Raw genomic sequence first — 24,623 nt, 5'->3', positions numbered from 1 at the left:
CAGAGTGAATAAACAACAGAAGACAGTTTATACTGTATTTATGTAACACGATCGCATATTGTGATTGCACTTCCGTTCCCATCCATTAGTGCCTGAAGCCCCAGCCTGCAGCTGGTAATTGCATTTTGAAATAACATGAATTAGCAATTTACAAACGTTTGGAAAAGTAGAGTGCTGTGTGTTAGACACATGGCAAGCTCCAAATGACCCGTTTTCAATCACAACTCTCATGTTATAAAAAGAATTAAGATCAGAGGTGTCCAACAGCAACAACAATAACAATACAAATTGTTATTTGTATTGTTATTATGTAATCATTATTATTCTTCCATGAGAGGGGAGGCGAGTGACTGAATGTTCTTGATTTTGTGGTGGCACTGGGCCTGGGAAACTTGATGGGGATGAGGATCAGAGAGTTCAAACTGCAATGTGTTGGCCCAATACAGACCAGAGGGCTGTTTCACTTCAGTAGGGTAAAGAAACCCAGGATAAGAGATGAAACCAGGCTTCACGTAGTGTCATCAGTACATCCTGGCTTTATGCGCTTCACACGGGAGACGGCAGGCTCAAATCGTGGCAGCGGCAGCTACTGCGGCGGCTACTGCAGCACTTCCGGTGATGGCTGCTGTAAGGTACCACGGGCTGCTGCGACCTGCTACTGGCACCTGGATGCTTCTTTGCATTATGAATGAAATCAGTAATAGTATGCACACTCTGAGCTGAACAGAAGATGCTCAGCAAAGCCATCTGAGCCTCGTTATGATTGAAGCTTTCATTCCGTAATAATCTGCCTTTAGTCGTTTCATGAATCTGAAGCTGCAACCAGAACCCAACTTCAGCTTCGTCCCTAAAGGGCGAATCCAGTCAGTTTGTTTACGTATGACTGGCGTCCAGCTTCCGATTCAGGAAATGCCTAAAGGGCGATTCCACCTAATTTTTCACTACTTTTCGCATATTTAATCTACTCTAGTTAAAAAGCTACAACACCAAGACACTTCAAACCTGAACTGAATTATTGGACTATTTCTGAGTTATTATCGCGGGGTAATCAGTCATCTGATAGTTTTGATTGTGTCTCTATTGTGTTGGTATGAATGGTTTAAAGGGCCGTTTTCATGCGCAGTTCCATCGCAACCTGACACAAACAGACATAAACATGCAGTGAATAAATCGATTTTCAATTAGCTTTTTTTTTTTTGCACCAAAGAATTAATAATAAACACATTTTGTCACAGGAAGTGCCTCATTAGCTGCCACTGCCATGATTAGAGCTCGGCGGCCCTGCTGCTTCACACAGACCAAAGCGGGCTCAGGAGGTGCGACTAATGTCGAACCGGGCTTCAGTTTAATGAGCATCAACAAATTTCTTTTAAAAGGACATGAAATCAATCACAGATACACTGATGCTACGCGTTACGCCATACCTCACACCAAACGAACAACATCTTTTATTGGAGGATCGATTGAATTCATGACTAGTCCAAAAAATGTGTCATTTGTGTAATTATCTCAACACATGCAATAATCTGTTAGCCTGGTTTAGAGAAGACTAGCTGCACAGGATAAATCACCATGGCAACTTATGCGGTGCTGCTTTTGTGAAACCTTATTGAAGCTTCATTAAGCCAGGAAATCCAGAAAATCCCAGCTTAATCTGGTATCTTAGTTTTGTGAAACAGCCCTCTTGTATTAATTTCGTCATTAAATACACACAGTAGTTTTAATTGCTGACAAAAACACAATGTTTTTAAACAAATAAAATTCTTTCATTTTAAAATGATGGCTTAACTTTCATCTGATGTGCAATCAGATAAAAGACCTCTCCAAACTAATGTCCTGGCATGAATTTCAATCTCAGCCCATATTGGTAATGTACCTGTACAGTACGTTAAATTAAAAAAGTTTGGATGAAAGTCTTTACCATGACACTTGTTGCTTTGTTTGTCTTTCCAAGTGATTTCAATCACGTATGATTTCCCCCTCCTACTTGTGACAGAAACTGAAACTCATTGCAAACAGGTGGGTAGCTTTGTAGAATTACCGTGAAAATTACAAAGAATGTTTTGTATCACATTAAAATCCAAGGTTTGTTCATTTTAGATGCTGTCTGCGTCACCGTCGATGCGATCTGGCACACTTTCACTACGTACGTAATCGTCATGTTTCATGTTATCTGCTTTCTGTAGAGTCACACCACAGGGCGGTGGACTCATCCTGGACCTGTTTTTGACTACATTGTAAATAAGAAACATTACCTGAAGCTGACGTTTAGTAAAATAAAGGACGTGGTCATAGACTTCAGGAAACCACCCTCCTATACCGACAATGATCAAAGTATTTTAAGTGGAAATATTTACATATACCTGGGAAAAGTCAAGAACAATTTTCTCACCGTCAGTCAACACACTGCAACAATATACATGTTGATTTTCTTTAAAGGTTTGAAAGCCCACACTCACTATATTCTAATGGAGAAACCTCATAGACACAAGCATATTCACACATATAGATCCACTAAATGCATCTTGCAGATACCGTGAGCATAACGCATGTACCACATGTTATTTGCTGATGTGGTTTCTTAGTTTTGTTTTGTTCTTTTTTTTCTCTTCTCACACCCTGTAAGTCCCCTCTACCCTATAGACTTATAGGGTACTGGCGGATGTTCTGTTCTCGTAGCATAACGACAAACAAAAATGTGAAGCTAATGATTTGATTTCACTCCTTTCTGCTTCACATACGTCAGGTATGTGTGCCTGCTCACTGTAAATAAACATCTGCAGCAGATGTTTACTTAAGATAAACTTTGCTGCAGGCTTCCTTCACCACCTGTTTTTGTACACGTGGGTCTCTAGGAACCATACAGAGGCATTTCTGCTCTCTGACAAACACAAGTCCTGTCCCAGCGTGTGCATAGCTCCTTACATGTAGATCATTTAACGTGTGAACCTTTGGAATCTGTGGAAACAGGCACTGGGAATGATCCACAAAAACTGGGACATGGGTGAAAGACTTTTCACAGCCTGTAGTAAAATGGGTAATTACGTATTTTATCACCGTCTGCCCACAGGCAAATGACTTCCAAGAACTGAGTTTCTTTTCCTCATTCAGGAGCATGCATGCTTCGTGTTTGTAATGCTAGAGCTAACTCCGCCCGCTACTTTCCGTCACGAACGTGTAAGATCACATTTCCACCTCCTCCCTCCGTGTATTTCCCCTCCCTGTTGGTAATTTGTTTCACCACTCTGCCGACTTGCTGCTGACATTAAGTTGCAGCTGCTTCCAGGAAGTCATAAATAAGGGTAAAATTAAGAGAAATTACAAAGACAAAGGTCCACGTACTTTGTGGTAATTGCTTTACTAGCTAGTAACGTTCTCACTCGTTGAGGTGGACAATGTGAGGCTGTAGAGACTGGATTTTAAATTATGAGGATTTTTTTCTTTCTCTTTGAAGAACATTTTCTGACCAACAGGGACAGAAGCTGAAACATCTGTGGAACTTGTGCACTTTTTGGCCGGAAGACAGATTTTATTCTTCAAACACAACTCTGAACAAAAACAGGTGAGGTTATTATTGACTAAAGTTATAAATGTGAAATATCTAACAGAATACTTTTTATATATATATATATATATATATATATATATATATATATATATATATATATATATATAACATCTTAGAAGTTGTAGCACAAGGGTTAAAACAATGCTAATCTTGTTTTTCTACTGTTTAATCTGTTTGCTCTAATAAAAAAAAAAAGCTTATTTTGTTACCTTAACAGGACATGATGCCTGGCTCTATTGTGTGGTAATGTTTGATTTTCTAGTTTAGTGTTTAGAAATTCCCAGAGCAGGACACTGAAATGTTTCAGATTACAGGAGAAGGCTGTTTGAGAAGATGAAGTTATTGATTTTGACTTTAAAATAATGGGTTTTGCTTTGCCTGGTCAAGCAGTGAAGCTCTAAATCAAACATGTTTCCATTTTCTAAAAGAGGAAGCAATACTCACCTACACCACAAACACTAACATAACTATGAAACGGAAAGGCAGAAATTTTGTTTTTGTAAAAAAAAATACTGCGTGATAAAACTCTGAGAATTAAAGATGGATGCTGATAGTTTCAGTCATTTTGAATTTTTTTTTACATATTTACATAGTGTTACATGTTCTTTTCGTGTTGCTGAGAAACAAACGTTGTAAGCAGACTTTCCACCTGCGTACCCAGTTTGTGTCTCAACAACACAAAAATAACATGTAAATGTAACAAAATAATTTCCAGCAGAATCTCCAGCTTTTGTACATATGTTAATTTTTCTATTTCTTATTAACATTGTGATTTAAACACATAGCCCACATCCCCCCAAAAATAAAACTGCCACACACGAAATATGCCATTTTTTGTAAAGGGGGAATACCAACATGTGGTTAGTCATACAGTCTGACTATTACAGCCGAAAGAACAGCCAGAGTAAGATTTTACAGAAGTTGGAAAAAACCTTGCTGTACTACCATACAAGTTTCCAATGTGTATTTATCTTGGAAAATGATTTGAATTAATTTGTGAATCAGACCACCACAAAAGCAGCTCCACATTATGACTCATCTGATGCTGCACGGATTCTCCGTTATTGGGTCGTGGGTATGTTAATTCCATTACAGGCGCCCCAAGCCTGTAAACAGAGCAGTACAAGCCAGATGGAGGAAGATAAAAATAGTCAGGAGATAAAAAATAAGAACATCACTGATCTCTAAGAAATGAGAAGTACAAAAACATTTCAACTACCTTATTATTCCCAGAATCAACCCAATAATGTTGTTTCTGATGCCTATGCAAGAAAGTTTTTTTAAGAGCGACATTAATAGCATTTTCGAAGCGTTGGTATTGATGATGCATCCACAGAGTAAATCAGGAAGACAATGAAAACAATCTATTAGCATGATGGGTCAGGTTTGCAATATTAAATCTTTCAGCCAGAGTCAACAACTGAATACGTCTTTGTCACTTCAAATTAAAGCTGGACAGCGAATTAAACTGTCAGCCTGTCTCTGTAAGCATACATATAAATCAGTAACTGAATCTGACAATGGGTTGTTTATCTTTCCACAGAATTACAAATATGCACAGCAAAATTAGATTCAGCCTGTATTAGAGAGTGATTGGTGGACACAACCTGTTCAGACTCTGCAGCCTGTCTATGCTGTCCAGAGTGGATGAAAGGTTGCATTCAAATATTTATTATGTGACAGTAATATGCAGCACACCAAAAAGGGACACACAACATGAAGAAACACTTTTATATAAATGTGTTTTGTTTTCTTTATCTTGCAGGCGAACTTCCAAAACCAGACAGCAGCTGAACGCTGAGGACACAATGAATGTCACACCCACTCCAAATTCTACAAATGAACCGTGTGTTGATATCGAGGACAGTCCTGTCAGCGACATCTTGATGACTGTTTACATCTTGGCTTTTGTCTTTGGTTTGACTTTCAATGTGCTGACTTTGTATCCAATACTCCAGCAAGTAAAGCAGCAGAACGTTTTAGGGATCTTCCTGCTCAACCTGTCAATATCTGACTTGCTATTCATCTTCACCATGCCCCTTTGGATAAATTATTACCGAAATGACCACAAATGGGGACTGGGTGTGAAATCTTGCAGTGTAGCAGGATTCTTCTACTACTCCAACATGTACATCAGCATCTATCTGCTGTGTTGTATCTCTGTGGACCGCTGCCTGGTGGTCTGTTGCCCACTCCGCTTCAAGCCCCACCGTACATCTCGATACGCCTGGGTCCAGTGTGCCATGGTTTATGCTGTGGTTACGATCATACACGTATTCATTCTGATTTATGACGACTTACCAGATGCCCATGATGACACACACAACAGTGACCGTTGTTATGAGACCTACCCAATGAAGCCTAATGTGGCTGTGTTTAATATGATCAGAGTGGGACTCGGCTTCATACTACCACTGCTCGTATTGGGAGTGAGCTACTGGAAGGTGCTGGCCACTGTGGGAAAAAGTCCTGGCCTGAGTGCTCAAGCTAAGAGGAAAGTTCGTCTGCTATCCTATGGAGTAATTGGCATCTTCTCAGTTTGTTTTGCTCCCTATCACGTCCTCCTCCTTGTGCGCTCACTTGTCCGCTTCTTCTACTCTGAAGGATTTCACTGTAGTTTTGAAAAAACAATGCACTTCCACTTCTCCGGCACTCTGGCGCTGTCCAGTCTGAACTGTGTCGTGGATCCTGTGCTGTATGTTCTGGTCAGTAATGTTGTAAGAGATAAACTGATACGTTGCTGCAGAAGTCATGAACAGAAAGGGACGGAGGACTGCAAGCTGACTTCGTATAAAAAAGAAAGCTCTAATAAGGGTGCCTTGATATGAAGGGCAGACTGACTGTGATACATAATTTGTTTGTATGTATGCACAATATGTATTAGCCCTTACGACCTCAATTTCAGAGGAACTGCTCATTCTTGTGATACAGATGGGCATTTGTGATGTAAAGAAATAAGATTGTATCAAATGTTTTCATAAATATGTTCCCTCTTCTATGTGACTTGTGAACTAGTTTAATTCAACTGAAAAGCTGAAAAACCTGCAAAGGGGAAAACATAAAAAGATAAAATAGCACCAATAACCATATAAGTGCGCACACCCTTATACTTCTTACTATGCACCTTTTGGTGTACATTTAGTCCTACCGTACATGTATTATCAATTGTAGCTAATCTGATTAACCTGAAGCTCAGAAATTGTAGCTTTTCTGCTTTTGTTTTGCTTCAGAACTGAGCAACAGGCTTCCTCGAGGAATCTATTCTAGCATTGTGACACCAAGTTTAATATAATTTTTCACTTAAAACCTTAAAACCAGAATTAAAAACTGAGACAAAATCTGTTGGATTATCTGGGAGGTTTGTGAAAAAAGATCTGGTAGATTCTGAGACCCGTTTTGAGGCAGAGCAAGGAAATATTGGTTTGACAAGGAGTGTCAATGCTGTTATTGAATCAAAAGGTGCTTCATCAAAGTGTTATTTATTTTGCATAGTCACCCCAACAGGTTGTTGTGGTTTGATGTTTAGCATTTTTGCCCAAGTAAAATGCTATTTTTTTTAAAGAAAAAGTTGAACTTGATAAATGTGACAGTACATTTGAGAACATTTTGAAAATGTTTCACTTACTAACTTAAAAAATGTCCTGACGTTTTACCGAAAGTGTGGACGTCTAGGTGTCTGTTTCTCCCACGCTGCACAGTATGCATAGAGGAAGAGGGCTGCCAGATGTTTTTCTCTCAGGGCTCAGCAATTGCATTGTAGTCTTTCGGTTTAATCGCTCCTGAGGCTTCTCTAAGTGGCAGACAATTTTTGTTACACGCTTACAGTGAACCAGCCTTTTTTTATTTTATTTTCATTCTGTACGTGTGTACCATGCAGTTCTTGAAGTGTAAATAAAATTATGCATGCAATTTCCACCACAAATTAATATCGAAACTCTTAAACTTCAGAGACATGTTGCATTAGAATAAAAATAAATAAACCACTGGCTTGAACAAGTGCACTGTGTTGAGGTTGTTCAGTTTTTGCAGCTGGCATTTTAATAATTTCCAAATGGAGGTGAAAAACACTGCAAAGCCCATATGTCCAAGTGCATAGTCATTATCTTTGCACATAAAGATAATCATAAATCCAGCAGCACAGCTGTGCCACTGTGTGCCGCGCATTTGTCAAGTAGGCGAGGAGAGTAATCAGGAGGCGTGTGTGCATCTGAGTGTGAATGAGGGATAATTTTATTCCCATTTGAGCTGATCATTTGAAAAGCATGGAATGAAACAAGAAAGACAGGAAGAGAGAGAAGAAAGAAAGACAGACAGACAGACAGAAAGAAAGAAAAAATGAAAGAAAGAAAGAAAGAAAGAAAAAGAAAGAAAGAAAATAAGAAAGAAAGAAAAAGAAAGGAGAGTTTATGGACTTATCAACTTTTAGCCCTATATCAATGTTAATTCTTTCAAAAGTTTAAATACTGAATGTTGACCAGGATACAAGAGAAAGGCTGAGACAAACTCACATAAACAAACGGAACCTGTTTGCGGGATACAATACTCAGCATAACTAATCAAACTTAAACTTACCGCACCCTTGTATTTATATACGTGTCACATGTGGTTTATTGCCTCTTCCTTTCTGGCTTACAAGGTATTTGTTAAACCTTGCAGTCTAGTCTATGTGTGAAAAACAGCTTTTTGAGCTGTTTCTCTTGCAGAATGCATAAATTTGAAATTATACTTGCATGAATGAAGTGTTTGTAATGCACTTCCTTGACATGCCTTTATCACTGTCAATAAATATGACCTTTGATAAGAGTTTACACTTGTAGTCTTGGATAACTCGAATGTTATATCAAATGTGAACATGACCAAGAAATTAAACAGGCGTTCCAGACTGGGCAGTTGGTTGGTGAAACTGAATTCGCTCAGTTTCAGTTCACAAAATCTGAATGTTACTAGACTCTTTGCCATCATCTCTTTGGTTATTAGAGTTTCACAATATGTCTTGTCAATGTAATGTCTGAGGAGTCCGTCATTTTAGTTGCTGTCAGCAGATTTGACATAGGCGGTTATGAGATCCAGGCATAGAGAAGAATGTGTGCGAATCCTTCCTACACAGATCCGCTCAATTATACTTCCCAGCACAATCTGGTCTCTCCTGTTGACTTGGATTCCTCCGGTAGATTTTCTACCGGGCTAGTCAACAAACAAACGGAGACGTTTTGAATAGTGGCATCGATTTTCTGCGCTGTTTTAGACTTGTAGTCTCTGCAAAAGTGAATGAAATTTTACGATGCCTGTTTCAAAAATTGAATTAACATCAACAGCCCCCTGGACAGACAATATAAAAAATGTTGCTTTGTTTTATTTTATTTATTTATTTTTGGCTTTCAATTTCAATTTCAGTAAGTCATGATTCATGACTTACTGAATCATGACTTACATGATTCAGTAAGTCATGAATCATGTCAGTTTTGGAAATAATACACTTCAGTTCGAATCTATTTTCCTTAGAAAATAGATTCGAACTGATATGGCTGCTGCTGTTAGTAAAATGCTCTAAATGTTCCTACTATGAATATTGTCATTCTTAAAGAGAAATCAGTGTCAGCACTTTTCAAATGCCAGAGATAAATATCGGGCTGTTCCTGATCTCTGATTGGCACATCTTTGGTGTGAAGAATCACATTATGTCTGTTAATGAACTGCTATGACATTATAGCGAGCAAAGTTGTTTAAAGATGGCGCATACCTCTTTTTCAATGGCCCATGGTGAGGCGTTCACTGTGGAAAAACTGAACTGAGGCCATTTCTGCGTGTTAAAACAAGTAACTATGATGTACAGATGGTTTACACATGATCTTTTTCACACTTTGCATATATATACCAGATATACTCTCATGGCTTGGGTGGCCTATTTAAGATGCAAACCCTCCAGCTGCACTCTAAATTTTCTGCCTTCCTCCCTTCTGCTGCCAGCTTCTGCTTCTCCACCACCTAATCACTCAATTGGGGACCGAGTTCAGAGTATCTTTGGTAAATTCCTGACATAAGGGAGACAAGCTAAGGGGAGTAGAGATCTCTCCACAACATGCTGACCAGCTTGATCTTGAATTGATGAGATTCAAGTCTCAAACTTATATAAGATAATGAAGACATATTTAAACTTTTACACTTTAGCTGTCTTATGAAATTGATAATGATGCCGGTTCCGCCCCCATGATGACGTAGAGCAATCGTCCCCCAATCATTGCAGGGCACTTGTCAGCAACTGCCCAATCAGCATTCCAAGTACAGCTTCCGACAATATTGACAGTATCCATCATAGAAAACACGCTGCAGTCAGAGAGATTTTGAGGAAAATACTAGATAATCACGGTCCCAGTTGTCAGTGGGTAATATTTATTCCCGACAGCCGTTACCCAGAACGTTTTAGGGGGCGGAATACAATTCATCATATTTCCAAAACCTAAAAAGAGTCTGGAGTAACGCAAGAAATTGATCATGGACTGCAGCCCACCTCACGTCCAGTTGAATGAAACTGATGGACGGAAACTACCACGTTAGTCAGCACCATGAAGGTAACTGGTAGTAAACATCCCAGTTTTTGACATAACGACACTTACTGATATGTCCGTGCTAACGACTCACGGCTCCCTGCTAACGATTCAGGCTACATGCTAACGACTCACGACTCCTAACAAACGGCTCAGGCTCCGTGCTAACGACTCACGACTGACAGATAAGCGTCAAATAAACACAACTCAGTTAAATTAAAACAACAATGCTAAACATCTAATCATTTCCAGATCAGTAAGTGAAGGTAGTTATGCTGTATTTTATGCATGTAGATTTCAACGGTAGATCTACGGCAGCATGAAAACAGACTGCGCTAACTGCTATATTGGCATTTAAACACTGTTTCATACTACTGTTTATTTCTAAGTATTTTCCTGAAGGCAGATTTTCACAAGCCGACTTTAGTTAAGTCATTACTCACCCATTTTGTACGTGCAAAGTGCGTCCCACTGCGTTCACACTCACATCCAACCAGACTTTGTGTCCCTTATTTTTCCTCTTGGGCTTTATCGTTGATTTCTCCGTTATTTCCCGCTAATAACCTTACAGACCTGACGTCGGACTAGTTAGATAATTTTCTTGCCTGCTGTCTTTGCCTCAGTGTTGGTTTATAACACAAAAATGTCTCGACTAACGGACCTCAATGACCGTTAGTCTGCCAAAAGTTAGCTTGTCGGAGGACAGCTCTACTTCTGCAAGGAGGCGGCCCGGCGTCATGTCAATTATATTTATGCAAAAGCAAGGACTCTTAAGGGTGCATTCACACTGCAGCCTAAAGTGACCCAATTCCGATTTTTTTTAACGTAATGCGACCTGGCTGTATCTGATCTTGGCAGTATGAACAGCACAGGTCGGATTCTTTTTCGAATGTGACCCATATCCCACACGTATCTGATTCAAATGCGACCTAACTTCCAGGCTGCATTCATCCAAACTGAACGTCACTGATTCTCAACAAATCTCACTAATCTGCGTCCTGATACGCGCAAGCGGGAAGAAAAACAACAACCATGACGGACTATATGAGGATTAAGTTGTTAATATGTTGCTCTGGCCGGACAACAACTTCAAATATGTAAGCTAAGCTCCCCCGTTAGCCTCCATGTTTACTTCCGCAAACATTGAGCACTTCTTTTTATGGCGGTTGGCAGAACACTGAGAACGCTGACGCTATTGCGCCCTCTACTGTGCATGAGGGACACTTTCAGGTCGGTTGCCCATTCACACTGCAGAACGCATACAGGTCGCATTTACTGGCAGTGTGAATGGCCACGACAAAAAAGTCGGAATTGCCAAAAAATCTGAATTGGGTCACTTCAAGCTGCAGTGTGAACGCACCCTATGAGAGTTATGCACTGTATGTAAGTTAAAAACAGCACAATAACTGTCCCTTTGATCTTGTAAATGTAAAACGTGGTAAAGTTCGACAAAATTGAAGTTGTCGTCAGACGTTCTGTGGCATTAAGCCCAGGTTATTAAAGATTTCTTTCTTTCTCCTGACTCAGCTTTAATGAGCCACCTCGGCCTGCTGATGGACTCCTTGGTGAATCAATATGGTGTCATTGATTTGCTGTTATGACTCATGGCCTTATTCTATGATGAAAGCTAGGCTTAAATGCGCGGTACAGACGAGCTATTCTTAGACATTATTTTTAGTGCTCAGTCAATTATTATAGCCTACACAAAAGTGCACTCAGAAGAGAATAATTTTTCATCTCTTCTTCCTCTATGCCCATCATAGTTTCTAAATTATACTTGATTGCTGTTCTCCAGCTGCTTATTATGTTATTGTATACCTTTAATGAAACAGCAAGCTTTTATAATTAAACTGAATTTGCAACCATAAATCAGGGATGGGCAGTCAACAAGCTAGTAATTAATCATCGTGATTATTGTCAACTAAGCTGTGTTATGAGTATTAAAGGCAAAGTGTGTTTTCTACTGATGCAGAGGTGCCTCAGTTTAACAGACTGGAGCAAGTTGGATTTTGAAGGTAGAGCTTTTAATTGCTTTTATGATATTGATCTTGTGTTGTAAGAAGATCAATACATTAAGCTTTTTGTTCACTAAGAGACATCCAAACAACCCGATCTATGATGAAGCTGAAACTTTTGCTTGGTATGCAGTAAACATAAAAAGAAGTCCTGCTAAGATAAAGCTCCGTTATGCTTTCAGGTACTGGAATGATGTATGATTTCTGGTGATTTATACTGACGGTTATCAGCAAACAAATGGGGGTGATGAGGACGGCGCATTAAATACGACACAGCGGGACAACAATAACGGTGTAAAATAACTGGAAGTAAAATATGCATATTCTCTCATCTAACCAAAAAATAGATGCTGGTTGGTTGATCACCTGCACTGACACCAAAATAAAGAAGGTTCCTATCAACAGTGGTGATGGATTCCTATTTCAGCAAAGCTATGCACTCAAGCACACATAAAACACTTACAAGTATAGACCAGCTAAGAGGACTCTGAGTGCAACCTACTTTTCTCTACAGCTGCATGATGCCCCAGTTGATTATTCAGTATTTTGGACAGATGAACACATTTTTCAAATCCTAACCATAAAGTTGTCAACACATAACCAAATTCATGCCAAACAGCAACAACCCGGTTATGCTCAAACTACCTGCCTCAATTCCTCCCACAATCAACTAAATATGTTACCTTCAGGTGTTATAAAAATGTTGTTTATATCAAACATGACTTAAAAGAAATTTGACTTTATAATTTAGAGCCTTGAAATTGGGACTCTGTCTCTTTAAAAACTCCTGGTCTTTCTGAAACTCTGCCTTCAGCAAGTCATCACAATATCGCTCCTCTATTAATACTTTAACATTTGTACAAGTGTTGCACTGGACGTAGCTACTAAAATGAGCTCAACAGATGCCTAGTTCCACAAGGTGTTTGTTAATTGCTGCTAGCTAGTCTGAAGGAGTTGAGTGGGGAAGTTTAAGGGGACCTGAGGGCAGTGCTGTGTGAGGCAGAAATTTGGAAGCTCCAAGGAGGAGCTGAGTCTTGATGAGGGATTAACCTTGTATTGCATAAAGCTGAAAGAAAGTCAGTTTTACATAATATTCCTCCTGTAGCAAACATGAACAACGACCCCAAGCAGGCTGACAGACCAGAAATTGTATTGAACTCAACAAAATCAATGTTGTGGACTGACCACTGTAAAGCCCTGCTCTCAGTCCTGAGAAGTAAATTCAAAATGTTTTCCTTTGTCATGTTGATAAAACGGTAATTCTGCCAACAGACTGATTTAAGATCAAACAGTGAGAAAAGGAATTGCTACATCTTGTATTTTGTTCTTTTGCTATACTAGGATCTGAGAATCGACCGCACTATTTCCACATTACGAGTCTGCGGCTTTATTTTCTGTTACTACTAGAATAAAAGGGGGGTTTTTGTTCATTGTCACTTCCCTATTCCAAATGTAAAATACTTCCTACAATCGATTAACCACAAGCATTTTTTTTTCCTGTGGAATCTGAAAACAGAAGGCCTAATTTCTTTGCAGCAAGCATTTTTGCTGACGGAACATTAAGAGACTTGGGTTTTTTTGTGTGTTAGGTTTGGTTTACTCTCCTATCTTTTTAACTTTGACCTAAATCATGTTGAAATCTTTGGTGTAATTCCATTTTCTGATTTTAACACCATGTGACCATGTTTACAAACATTTCTAAGTTTTTCCAAAGAAGAATAACTCCTCTTATTTTTTTGTGTGAAATTGTGTTAGCGCTTTATAAAAAGTGTGTGTATTGTTTAACAGTAATCTTTTATAGGTCTTGAATCAAACATTTTGTCAACCGCATTGAGCTTTTAGAGGTCTGGTTTCAACAACCTCTGCATAATGAAACTCTGATGTGCCCCTCTGCGCACAGGAATGAGATGACTGTAGTACGGATTATGCAAGTATCTGGCAGATTCCCCCTGAGAAACCTGAGATGACTGTGACTCTGACTCCCAGCATCACAAAGATTATATTTACTGAGAAAGGCAGAATAAAGTCATTCTTTATTGCTTAAACACAGTTAACTTGAAGCTGCAGCTGTTACAGATATGACAAGGATGACTTCAAGATATACTTTACGATAAGAAGATAGGGAAGAAATAGACTTTTTTTTACCATAAACCCCAGTGGAGGATCTAAAAAACTTTTCTTCCAATTTCAGCTCAACGTTCCTGAAAATAATTTTGGGTCCTTTTGCTAATAATCCGCGAACTATCACTGCTAAGAACTGCTGAACAGTTCGTCTTTCCATTACCAAAAAGAAGCTTTGTAGCTAATTTATTCCTTCATTAGCTTGCTTTTTTGCATATTTCAACATTAAATTTGAGCAGTATCAGACATTTAGCCAAATCTGTAAAGCCTTTTAAAAACTTATTTACATTTTTTGTTGTTGTTGAACTTAATGTTCAGTTTTTAAATATTGTCCAGTTTGGTCAAAATTTCTTAAGCTCCTTTCCCAAACATGTTCGCTAAATGAAGGCATTTACAAGATATCTAGTTTATGACACTATGAAATTTCAATTTAAGGAACCTGCAGAGTTTCGGTAAGACAACTTCTGCTAAACAACTTAGTCAAACAACAGAAGGATGTGAGTAGGTTGTAAATTTAAATGCACTCAACAGCTCATTGTGAGCAGTGTAGTGTTAAAACATTATCAGCTTGTAACAAACTGTGAAAGGAGGAGAGACAATGTCACTATTTACATGCACCAAGTAATAGTTTGGCTTTAAATGTGCTGAGTAAGATGTTTGTTTGTTGGTTTCTTTAAACAAACAAGCATTGTGTAACGCAGTTTTAATGCATAATGCTTTGGGTGATAAGCTCCTTTCTGCTGACACTGAGCTCTCATTCAAATTCAATTTGCAACTAATCTGAAAACACTTTCATATCAAACTTCATAAGATGGGAAAACACAGCTAACCTTTAGCTCTTCAGTGGGAGAGTGGCTAGACATAATTAATTATTATCATTAATAATGAATTTTTAATAAACAATAATAATAATAATTGTCATCATCGTCATCATATCTGGTGATCCTAGAGGTAATGAAAATAGATGAAACAATAGCTTCACATCCTAAATACAAAGTCTTGGCAAAACAAATCTTGAATTAAACATACCTGAAAAGCTATTACTATGTAAACATTAAATTTCATAATTGATGATAGAAAAAAAAATAGCTATGCAGTGTTATTGGTGTTTTAATGCAAAATGTATTTTTTCATGTTTGACAAACATAATTGAGCGTCTATGCTGGACTTGGATTATGTTTTAAAAGACATTGTGTGTGGGTACCAGTAAATGCAGAGCATGTCAAAATGAAAGAAAACATTAGACTCATATCAGTCTTAGCCAATCTAAAAGCACCCACTTAACTTGGTTTGGCCACCTCCGCCCTTCATCGCCGTCTCCTCCTCCCCCTCACTGTTCTGTCTTGTCTATTCCTGCCTATGTGATTACATTACTGGCATAACTGAGTAATTTTTCTGCACATCTGTGATTTGTTAATTCCAGTGAAGGAGCAGTAATCCAACCATTCTTCTGTGTCTGTTCAGAAGTCCAGAGGTTTGTACTCCTAGTCTTAGTCAAGAGTTTGTGAAACAACGTCTGATCCATATGCTTTTTACCTGTTTGCTCTGTTGTGACTCATAGAGAAGCTTAAAAGTCATAAAGCTCCTTCTAAGAATTTTACTTTGTGCTTTGTGAAACGAATAACACAAAAGTATACACACACAAAGCTACGCAAGCAAAACAAGTTTTGCGTGTCTTTTGCACACGCAAAACTTCTTCAGTCTGTACGGTCTGCTATAGGAGACGCCATATTGTTTTCAACACTTGTTTTGCAAGACACCCATGTTACAGAGAAATGCAAAGTAATGGTGACTGTGAAAAAATGTCCGGAAAACAACCGAGCGGTTTCTATCTGATGGCATGCCATGTTAGAAAATCCTTTAAGCACATAGATTTGTACGCTGCAGTGCCAACCCTAGACTCTGTGTTGTTTTCTATCAATGTGCTTTTGACTTTCAGTTTTAGATGTCAACAGGCCAAAGGTTAAGCAAACCGCCCTTCCAAGCATCTGAAGTATTTTGTTTATGACATGAGGGATGCGGGGGTTTGGATTATGGACATGTGTAACACATTACCAGGTCATTAACTGGAAAATAAACCTTTTAAAATGGATTCTGATATGTGAGATGTAGTTGGAAAAACTACATCAGATGACAGATGGTGGGAAAGTTCATGCAGCTTTTATTCATTTCAGTGCCACACTGTGTGTTTTATTTTTATCATTATTAATTTCTCTCCAACTTCTTTACAGAAAATAATGTTACATCCACAAAGTTTAATGTATTTCACTAGAATTTTATTTGTTAGATGAACATAAAGTGTAGCATAATTGTGAAGCGAAGGTTGATTATGCTCAGTTTTCAACATTTCTTTGCAACTACAAACACTAAAGGTGCTGCATGCATTGGTATTCAGCACTCCCATACTAATGCTATGGAATTACAGCTGCGTGTATCCTTTAGGATACATGTCTAGAAGATATGCGCTGTTGTTGGTTGTTGTCTTCCTCCTCAGCTCTGTCATGCACCTGATGGACCTGGGCTGGATGAGTGTGGTTTCTTAGCAGGCTGCTGCCACAATACCAGGGAGTCACTTTCTCATCAACTTAGGAAGGCCACAGGATGCTTGTTGTTTGCTAGACAATTAATGCTGGTGGTAATTCTAGTTTCTGGCTTTCTGTATTCATTTCTCTACCACAAGTTGGCTCTCACACGCCACTCAAAACTTCTCCAAAACTTTATCTTTGAACTGTTTGGTGTCGTTTGTTCCACAGTGCTTTATTGGCACCCCATAAATCAGTCATATTTATGGAAAATTATATTTACATTGCACCCCAGCAGACATTATTTACTGATAAGTTGGCCTGTGAAGGCAATTGGTTGTGCTGTTTTACTTAGGAGTATCAGAGTAAAGAATATAAATGGATGCCACAATTTTTAGATGTTTATTTGTTAAAGAGAATATCTGTATCCTTTTCCTTCTGTATCTGTGTTTTTGTTGGAATAAGTTTGTAGTCATAGCATGACAACATGAACAGAAGGTCAAGAGATTTGAATATGTTTGCAGATGCCACTTTTCTTGGGAAGGGAGTTAATATTTATGACTAATAAGTAATTACTTGAAATGATTTGCTAAATGTTTACCACAAAGAGTTTCACATCATTACAGAAGACTGCAGATCCATTAAATTATCGCCATTTATTTATGATTCATAAATCTGCAAAGGATCTTCTGTAGAAAAAGAAGCAATGAATGACACAAAGGGACAACCACAATGGAAAATTTACGGTTTATTTTCATTTCCCTCCCCCCATTACGTCGACTTCTGTGAAAATTTGATCTTTTCCTCCTTCCTCCATTTTATTGAAATACTTTCACACAATACGAAACAAACATTTGTTTTCTCAGGTTACCAGGGAATCAGCATGGAAAGAACATTAGGGGACAGCCCCAACTATAATTAATATTTTTATGAGCAAATCTGAGCCACAAGCTTCCAACCGTATCAGAACCGAATTAAAACTCACTAGATTAAAATCGCTCTTTGACAAGGAATTCACCCAAGAATATATTCCTGTAAATCAATAAGGGGACTCAGCTGTCAGGCGACACGCAGCTCAGTAATATGATTGTTAAAACGTAAACGCTGGCTTTTGCGCCGCTGGCGATGGGAGCCGTTAGAAATACCCTGTGCTCAGTGTTTCTGCTCCTACAGGGAGCTTCACCAAACGGTTCATGTGTTTCGGGATTACTGTCGGACAGTCAGACTAGATATTCTTGTAATATTTCGATAAACCCCCTTTGACTGTTAGATTAATCTACTCTTATCTTTGTGTAAAAGAAACTGAGGTCAACGGCATGCAAGTAATCGTAATGAATTATTTTCTGGCTTAAAAGTGATTTGCCACAGGTGCTTTGAAACCATTAATCGTGCTTGACAATAGCTCAGCAACAGTGGTGTCACTGCAGAGATGCTTATGAGAGACTGTTCTGGTTATGCTCTGAATATTAACATAAGTATTAAATACATTTAGCTTCTCCAGACACATCCAAATTACTGTTTATCAACTGTTAATGAATCTAACACTGGCTTTGCAATCATTTGGATTTTGTGTGTTTTTTTTTGTTGTTTTTTTCTGTTTGTTCCATTTTCCTCGGAACCTGGAAATGCATACTATTTACAAAAACAAATATTTCTAAATTGAAAAGATGTCACTGTGAAGTCAAATCATCTAAAATAATAGCACAACCATATAAACCACAAAATAAAATGAGCCAGTTAATGCACATTTCATCACTAAATCAAGGTGAGTTATAAGGCAAGCGAGGCAGAAACAAAAAAGAAAAAAAAAATACACATTTGCCATGTGTATAATAAAAGAAATATACTTCATTTGCACTTTTCCTCTTCTTGGCTTGTACTCCACATCTGGTGTGAAGGATCCATTGTTCAGCCGGCTCTCTGAAGTCTTTCAACCATTGTCACTGGTCAGAGTCTCAGTCTTCAGCACGTTTCTCCAGCCTCAGGGCTGGTTCATGCCTCTGCTGAGCTTTCTGAAACTTCAGTCAGCTTAATGTATTGGCCACCAGCTTCGCCATTCAAGAAAAACACAGATATCCAAAAGGATGTCTTGCACGTCGTCATCATGCTTGACATCATACACCCTGGTATAAATCATCGCCTGTCTGTGGTATCTGACACAAAACAGGACTGAACGCCTTGAAGTTAATGAAAAAAGCTGAAAAGCCATGAGAGGAAAATGGTTTAAATGAACACCGAGCCTGTGTTTTGGCATTTTCTCATATTTCTGAACATCAATTTAAATGTTGGGATGAATCGTGTGGCTTTGCATGACAGGAGCCGTTACTGAAGTCGCATCAAACACTCCGCTCCTGGAGGGCGCCCTCTCAACCATTTCCCCTCGACGACTGCGGCAAGGACAGAGGTAGCCTTTGAGATGCACGCGCACCTTGCTGTGCAGGGAGGCGTAGATGAAGGGGTTGTAACACGCCGAGCTCATAGCCACTAAATGGCAGCAAACTTGCAGGACGTTTATGTAGCGTTTCCCAATGATGAGGAACTCTGGGTCCAAGTCCAGCAAAAGGTTCAGCACCTAAACAAAAGGAGACATATGAAAAAAAAAGAAGTTTTTACTTTAGAGTGCATGAAGAGTAAAACATGATGTCATACAGATGGGTTAGAATTTTTTTATTGTGAGGTTTTGTTAAAAGTTTTATAGAGCAATGTCATGTCTATAGTTATTTACACAGGAAATGGAGGAAGAAGGTGATGCTCCCTAGTGATCTTCCTGTCTGAAAGACGGGAGCATCTAAAGTATTTCCTGTGACTGTAAGTGAAACAAGTGAGGAGGTGGATAAATCACCAAACGTAGTGCCACTTCATAGCACCATCAAGTAACTGTTACCTTCAAGAAATGCTGTATATATCAAGTATGACTTAACTTAACGCCTTGAAATTGGGTCTCTCTCTCTTTAACCCAGCTGCGGTCTTAAGTGATGGGGTCATTTGGACCCTGTGTGCACAGGACAACCCCCGCCCCACACTGGTGAAAATTCAACAAGGTTTCATTTTATAACCTTTTCTTTTCTTTATGGTTTAGTGCAAGCAAATACTGAACTGTCCCCAGATGTTCTAACACCATGAGGTGTAATGAAGTTCTGCTGCTGTCGGGACTGTGATCCAGGACAACACTAGGAGGAGCGATGGGTGATTAATAATAATCGTGGAGATGCTAAATAATGAACTGATTACAAATGCTCAGGGCTATTGGGAGCTGGAAAAAAAATCAAAGCTCGTGGAGAGGCTCCGTCCATCCACAGAGGTTGAGGTTGACAACCTCTGTGGACCTAATGAAGTAGCCACTCGTTTCTAAATTACACACACAGAAAAAACTGGATAATTTTAGAAATTTCTACAGAACGAACGTGCTTATTTTACGGTAAAATTAAGTAACCTCAATTTTTTTTTCTCTGGCTGTAGAACAGAGAACAGCACCGAACCCAAAAGCAAAAAGCTTATTTTCATAGTTCAATTAGGCCAACTTGAAACATTTACATTAAGGAGAATGGGAAAGTCATTTGAAGCCCAGTAAAATTAAAGAGACCAAAGAAAAGGTTCATTTTCCATTAGTTTTATTCTGTTTCATTTGCAGAGACTATTTGCATGAAAGCAAATTAAAAATGGCCCGAAGGACCCTTTAATATTATCTTCACTCATTATAGCAAAAAGGACACTTTTTCATGTTATTTTTGGTCAAAGTCATTAAAAGCCAATGAGGAGGGCCTAGAGAGTCAAATGTGTGCAAATTTACACTCCTGGACTGTATTAGCTTCAGCCTGTGGGACCAAATATTACAGATTTCTAATAATTAAAGATGTCCGAAAAGTTACCTGTTGCAGGTAAGCTATTAACCCATGGTAGCAGAAATAGATTTTTAAAAAGTCTTAAGTCGCTTTGAGTTTTTCATTGAAAACCCGCTTTAGCAGTTTAGAAGTCGCCAACACGTTCTGAAGTGCCAGTGTGGTGATTTCATTTGGTTGCGGTAGTACTAACCTGTTGAACAAAACCTACCAACATCAATCAAAGTGTTACTTCCTTTAACATGCATAGGTTACGCTTATGAAGACGATTTCCTCTTTGTGACATGAAAAAAAAAAAGCATGCAACAGCCCTGCAAGATTGCAAATGTATCTGTAGGCTGCATGGAGCACCGTTGCTGTTGTGAAATGAATCTTTCCCACCTGGTAAGCTTTGCAACATAAACAGAGTGACCTTCAAATGATGGTCTCATCAACCACTCCGCTGTGTAACTTCATCCTCTCCTTAGTTCTTCTAATAATGAAATCCTAATCTTTTAGTCTTCATAGCTCATTGAGAAAATAGTGTCAGATTTGCAGACTCTGTTACTTCAACGTGGCTCTCGGTCATAAATGATGCAGAAAATCTAATCTCGCTGGCAATAAAAGTTTCATTTTTGGCTTCTTCCCTGCTGTTGAGTTCATCATTTGCTGGTTGATGCAAATAGAAGTGGGATGCAAATTCGGTCTTCTGACATTCAGCTGAATCAGGGGGTAGCAAATAAATAATAATAGTAATAATAATAAGCAGTAAACACCGGTAAACATCAAGTGGCTAGGTATTTGTTTTCAGATGTGCTTGTTTGGTAATTACCTGCAGAGGCAGCCAGCACAGTGCAAATGCGAGCACTGAGGCCACCAACAGAGTAAAGGTCTTTTTTCTTCTTTGACTCCAGCGCTGTTGACTGCCGGATGGCTCCCCAGGAACCGAGTAGCGCTTAAGGCTAACAGTGATGGCGCAGTAGGAGATGCTGACGGACAGCAGCGGGATCATGTAGGAGGTCGTCAGGATGAAGCAGGAGTACAACAACCGCAGATTGCCGCTGTCGGGCCAGAATTCCTCACACACCACCAAGTCGATCCCGCTGGGGCGGAGGTCCAGGTAGCGTGTGTAAAAAGACGGAGGTGCAGCCAAGGCCAGAGACAAAAGCCAGACGCCCAGAGTCACTGCGCCGCAGCCCCAGACAGAAATTCTTTTCCTTACCGGGTGAGCTGCGACGAGGAAATGAAAAAACAAATGGAAATACACAGGAAGAAAAGCATTAGGGACTTATTGCTTTCAAATCCACTTCAGAGAACAGACCCGTTGGCTCTCCTGATCAAGAAGTGTTCAAAAAGCCCTAAAATGAATTGATATTGTGTTCCTCTATGCATATTGTCAAACTAAAAGGCTTAAAAATGTCTAACTTTTGGTTTGAGTTAGAAAATTAACATTAAGGAGAAGCACATTATTCCTTTCAAATAAACACACAACTGAAGCAATTTTTTTCTTTTTGCTCTAAATTGATTAATGTTTCTAGGAACTTCTAATTAGTTATCCATCACTTGTAAATATGACTTGACATAAAGGCCCATCTGTTTTGATAAATCGTTATGAGACAAACTCATTGAGATAAAAAACTGATTTTTTTAATGGAATCCTGGCCAAGAGGCAGCAACAAATACAACACAGGAAGCAATTAGCAATATGTCCACCATGCTAACTGACTGATTGAGATTAATGCAAAAAAAAAAAAAAAAAAAAATTGTTTCTTACCAAACATTACAAATCTATAAATGAAGTATGCTAAAGCTGAAGTGACTAAGATTGGGAGTTTTAGGAGCAAATACTCAAGGTGGGTCTGGATTTTAGCAAAATATCTTATTTCCGGAGTATAGGGCGCACCATACTATAACCCGCTGCAATTACAATTTTTTTTTGAAAAAAAAAAAAAAAAAACTGATAATGTACACATATAAGCTGCTGGTATCTCCGCCGCTCTCGGTTTTCCATAAGGACGCAGCAGAGTCTCCAAAGCTGAACCATAGTTCGTTCACGTTCCTGTACTGTCAGGTCGATTAGCCCCCACCTTAAAAGCTGCATCATGTGAGTTTGGAGAAATTTCTCAGTCGTGCCTGCTGCTAGCATGTGCTTGTTCTAAATGAAAATCAGCGCTTTCTTCCTTGATTTCCAATTTTGACCTCCAATGATTCACTTCCTGCTAAAGAGCCCCCTGGTGGTGGAAGAAAAATCCACAGAAAAGCCGCCGGGGTACAAGCCACGTGGTTCAAAGTGTGAGGAAAAAAAAGTAGCGGCTTATAGTCCGAAAAACACTTTTAAGTTTGGTAGAGGATCTGGGATGCTGTGGGTCTTTCACTTACAAATGTCACCAAATTTAAATTTTCCTTTTTTTATTTGTTATTGTACAATAAAAGATTAATTAATTTTAAGGATTTTTAGGCATCTTTACTAGAGTAAACTGCAATATTCTCTTAGATCAATCTACCATATTAATGTAAATATATCTATTTTATGGTGCTTAATTTTCTATACAGATGATATTTATTGAGTACATGCAATAAATTCATATTCCAAAGCATAAATGTTAAGTTATTTACCTACAACAATGTAGCGATCAACAGCAATGGCTGTGAGTGAAAGCACTGAGGCAAACACCGTGGCACACTGCAGCAAGGGCACCAAGTGGCAGAGAGGTTGTCCAAAAGCCCAGCCATGGCTGTCGAAGGCGTAAGACACAGTCAGTGGGACACAACTTAAACACATCAGCAGGTCGCCAGCCGCTAAATTACCAATGAAGAAGTTGGTGGCGTTGTGGAGTTTCTTGTCTGCCAAAATGCAGGCCAACAAAAATGAGTTTCCAACACCGGCCACAACCACCACGAGGCAGTAGAGAGGCAAAAAAAGAGGTTTGAACCGCTGAAGAAGCTCCATCCCAACAAACATGTCCAGTGGGTCGCTGTGATTGAGTCCTTGGCCTTTGTTGCCTTCTGGTCCTCCTGTGTCTTGAGTAGCGTTTCCAGTCAAACCGAAGTCCTTATTCATAAAGATGTCCATGTCCTTGCAGGTAGACCTTAAGAGAAAGGCAAAAATGAATCATTAATTACTCCAATTTGATGAATGTAATTAGTCATTATCGAGGGATTTCAATACCATGTCTGGTCTGACTAATTTAGAGTTATTGTGTCTAAAATAAGACAGAATTAGTCACTATTACTACCTATGATGAGTGCATGTTTAACGGACAGGAGTTTTACTTTTATGGTTTAATTCTTGAACAAACATGTATGGCATAGAAAGCTTCACGTTGCTCTCAAAACAGCCCACAGGGATGGTCTACATTTTCATTTGTGACTGTGCCAGAGGGGTCGATTGTGCTGTAAAACTAGCTTGTTTCCAGAAGATGAGGCACAAGGCAGCTTGAGTTGCATCTTGCTGTGTACATCGGCTGAGAAAAACAGAGTGCAAACGGGAAAACAGGCCCCAGGGAAGGAAGTAGCACTACCATAGACTTCCTGCCTGGGACGTCCCATAACATAGTTTGACCCGCAGACAACTGAAGAAACTCTGAACCCATTAAAGTGTGATATTTGCTCTGACTAAATATAAATGATAGTTCATCTATAAAAACTTCATGCAAGTTTAGTTTCTTACATCTCAGGTCTTCTGAAACAACTTAGATCACTGGACTTCAACTGCTGGTTTAAAGACACACTTGAGTCAATAAGAAGTTTTCTGGTAATATGAGCTGTAGCGGTATGGAGTGGACGCCTCAAGTATGGAGACTGTTGACCCATTTCCTGCCTTCACCTTGAATAATTTTGTCCTTAAGTTGCACATCACCTACAAGGAGCCACACAGTCTGTTAGAATACCAGAAGTTTGACCTCTGGGTTACAAGAAACCAGCTGCCCAATGTTAGCTGACATCATTTATGGTCAGAACGACAGCAGAATACGATCCTCCTATAAAAAAGTCAACATTAATGTGTTTTGTATAACTATGTTTCATCTTGATAA

General features: G+C 39.0%; 2 protein-coding genes across 2 annotated transcripts; one reads left to right on the top strand and one right to left on the bottom strand.

Moving 5' to 3' along the window:
- The first annotated feature begins 3,224 nt into the window (after window positions 1-3,224).
- On the top strand, window positions 3,225-7,566 carry gpr184 (G protein-coupled receptor 184). Its single transcript, XM_015013703.2, has 3 exons — window positions 3,225-3,348; window positions 3,474-3,562; window positions 5,334-7,566. Exon 3 carries the CDS (start codon window positions 5,377-5,379, stop codon window positions 6,394-6,396), a length of 1,020 nt encoding a protein of 339 aa, XP_014869189.2. The 5' UTR covers window positions 3,225-3,348; window positions 3,474-3,562; window positions 5,334-5,376; the 3' UTR covers window positions 6,397-7,566.
- A 9,940-nt stretch (window positions 7,567-17,506) lies between these two features.
- Window positions 17,507-23,670, bottom strand: LOC106934030 (prolactin-releasing peptide receptor). The gene is made up of 3 exons (XM_015013683.2): window positions 23,206-23,670; window positions 21,422-21,819; window positions 17,507-19,343 (listed from the first exon to the last, which is right to left on the bottom strand). The coding sequence occupies exons 1-3, from the start codon at window positions 23,660-23,662 to the stop codon at window positions 19,050-19,052; spliced, it is 1,149 nt and encodes a 382-aa protein (XP_014869169.2). The 5' UTR covers window positions 23,663-23,670; the 3' UTR covers window positions 17,507-19,049.
- Between the last annotated feature and the right edge of the window lie 953 nt (window positions 23,671-24,623).

Source organism: Poecilia mexicana, unplaced genomic scaffold (genome assembly GCF_051168715.1).
Source record: "Poecilia mexicana isolate PSO_F unplaced genomic scaffold, ASM5116871v1 scaffold_13, whole genome shotgun sequence".
Taxonomy (NCBI): domain Eukaryota; kingdom Metazoa; phylum Chordata; class Actinopteri; order Cyprinodontiformes; family Poeciliidae; genus Poecilia; species Poecilia mexicana.
Note: the sequence above shows the minus strand (reverse complement) of the source record. Positions and strands in the feature narration are given on the sequence as shown.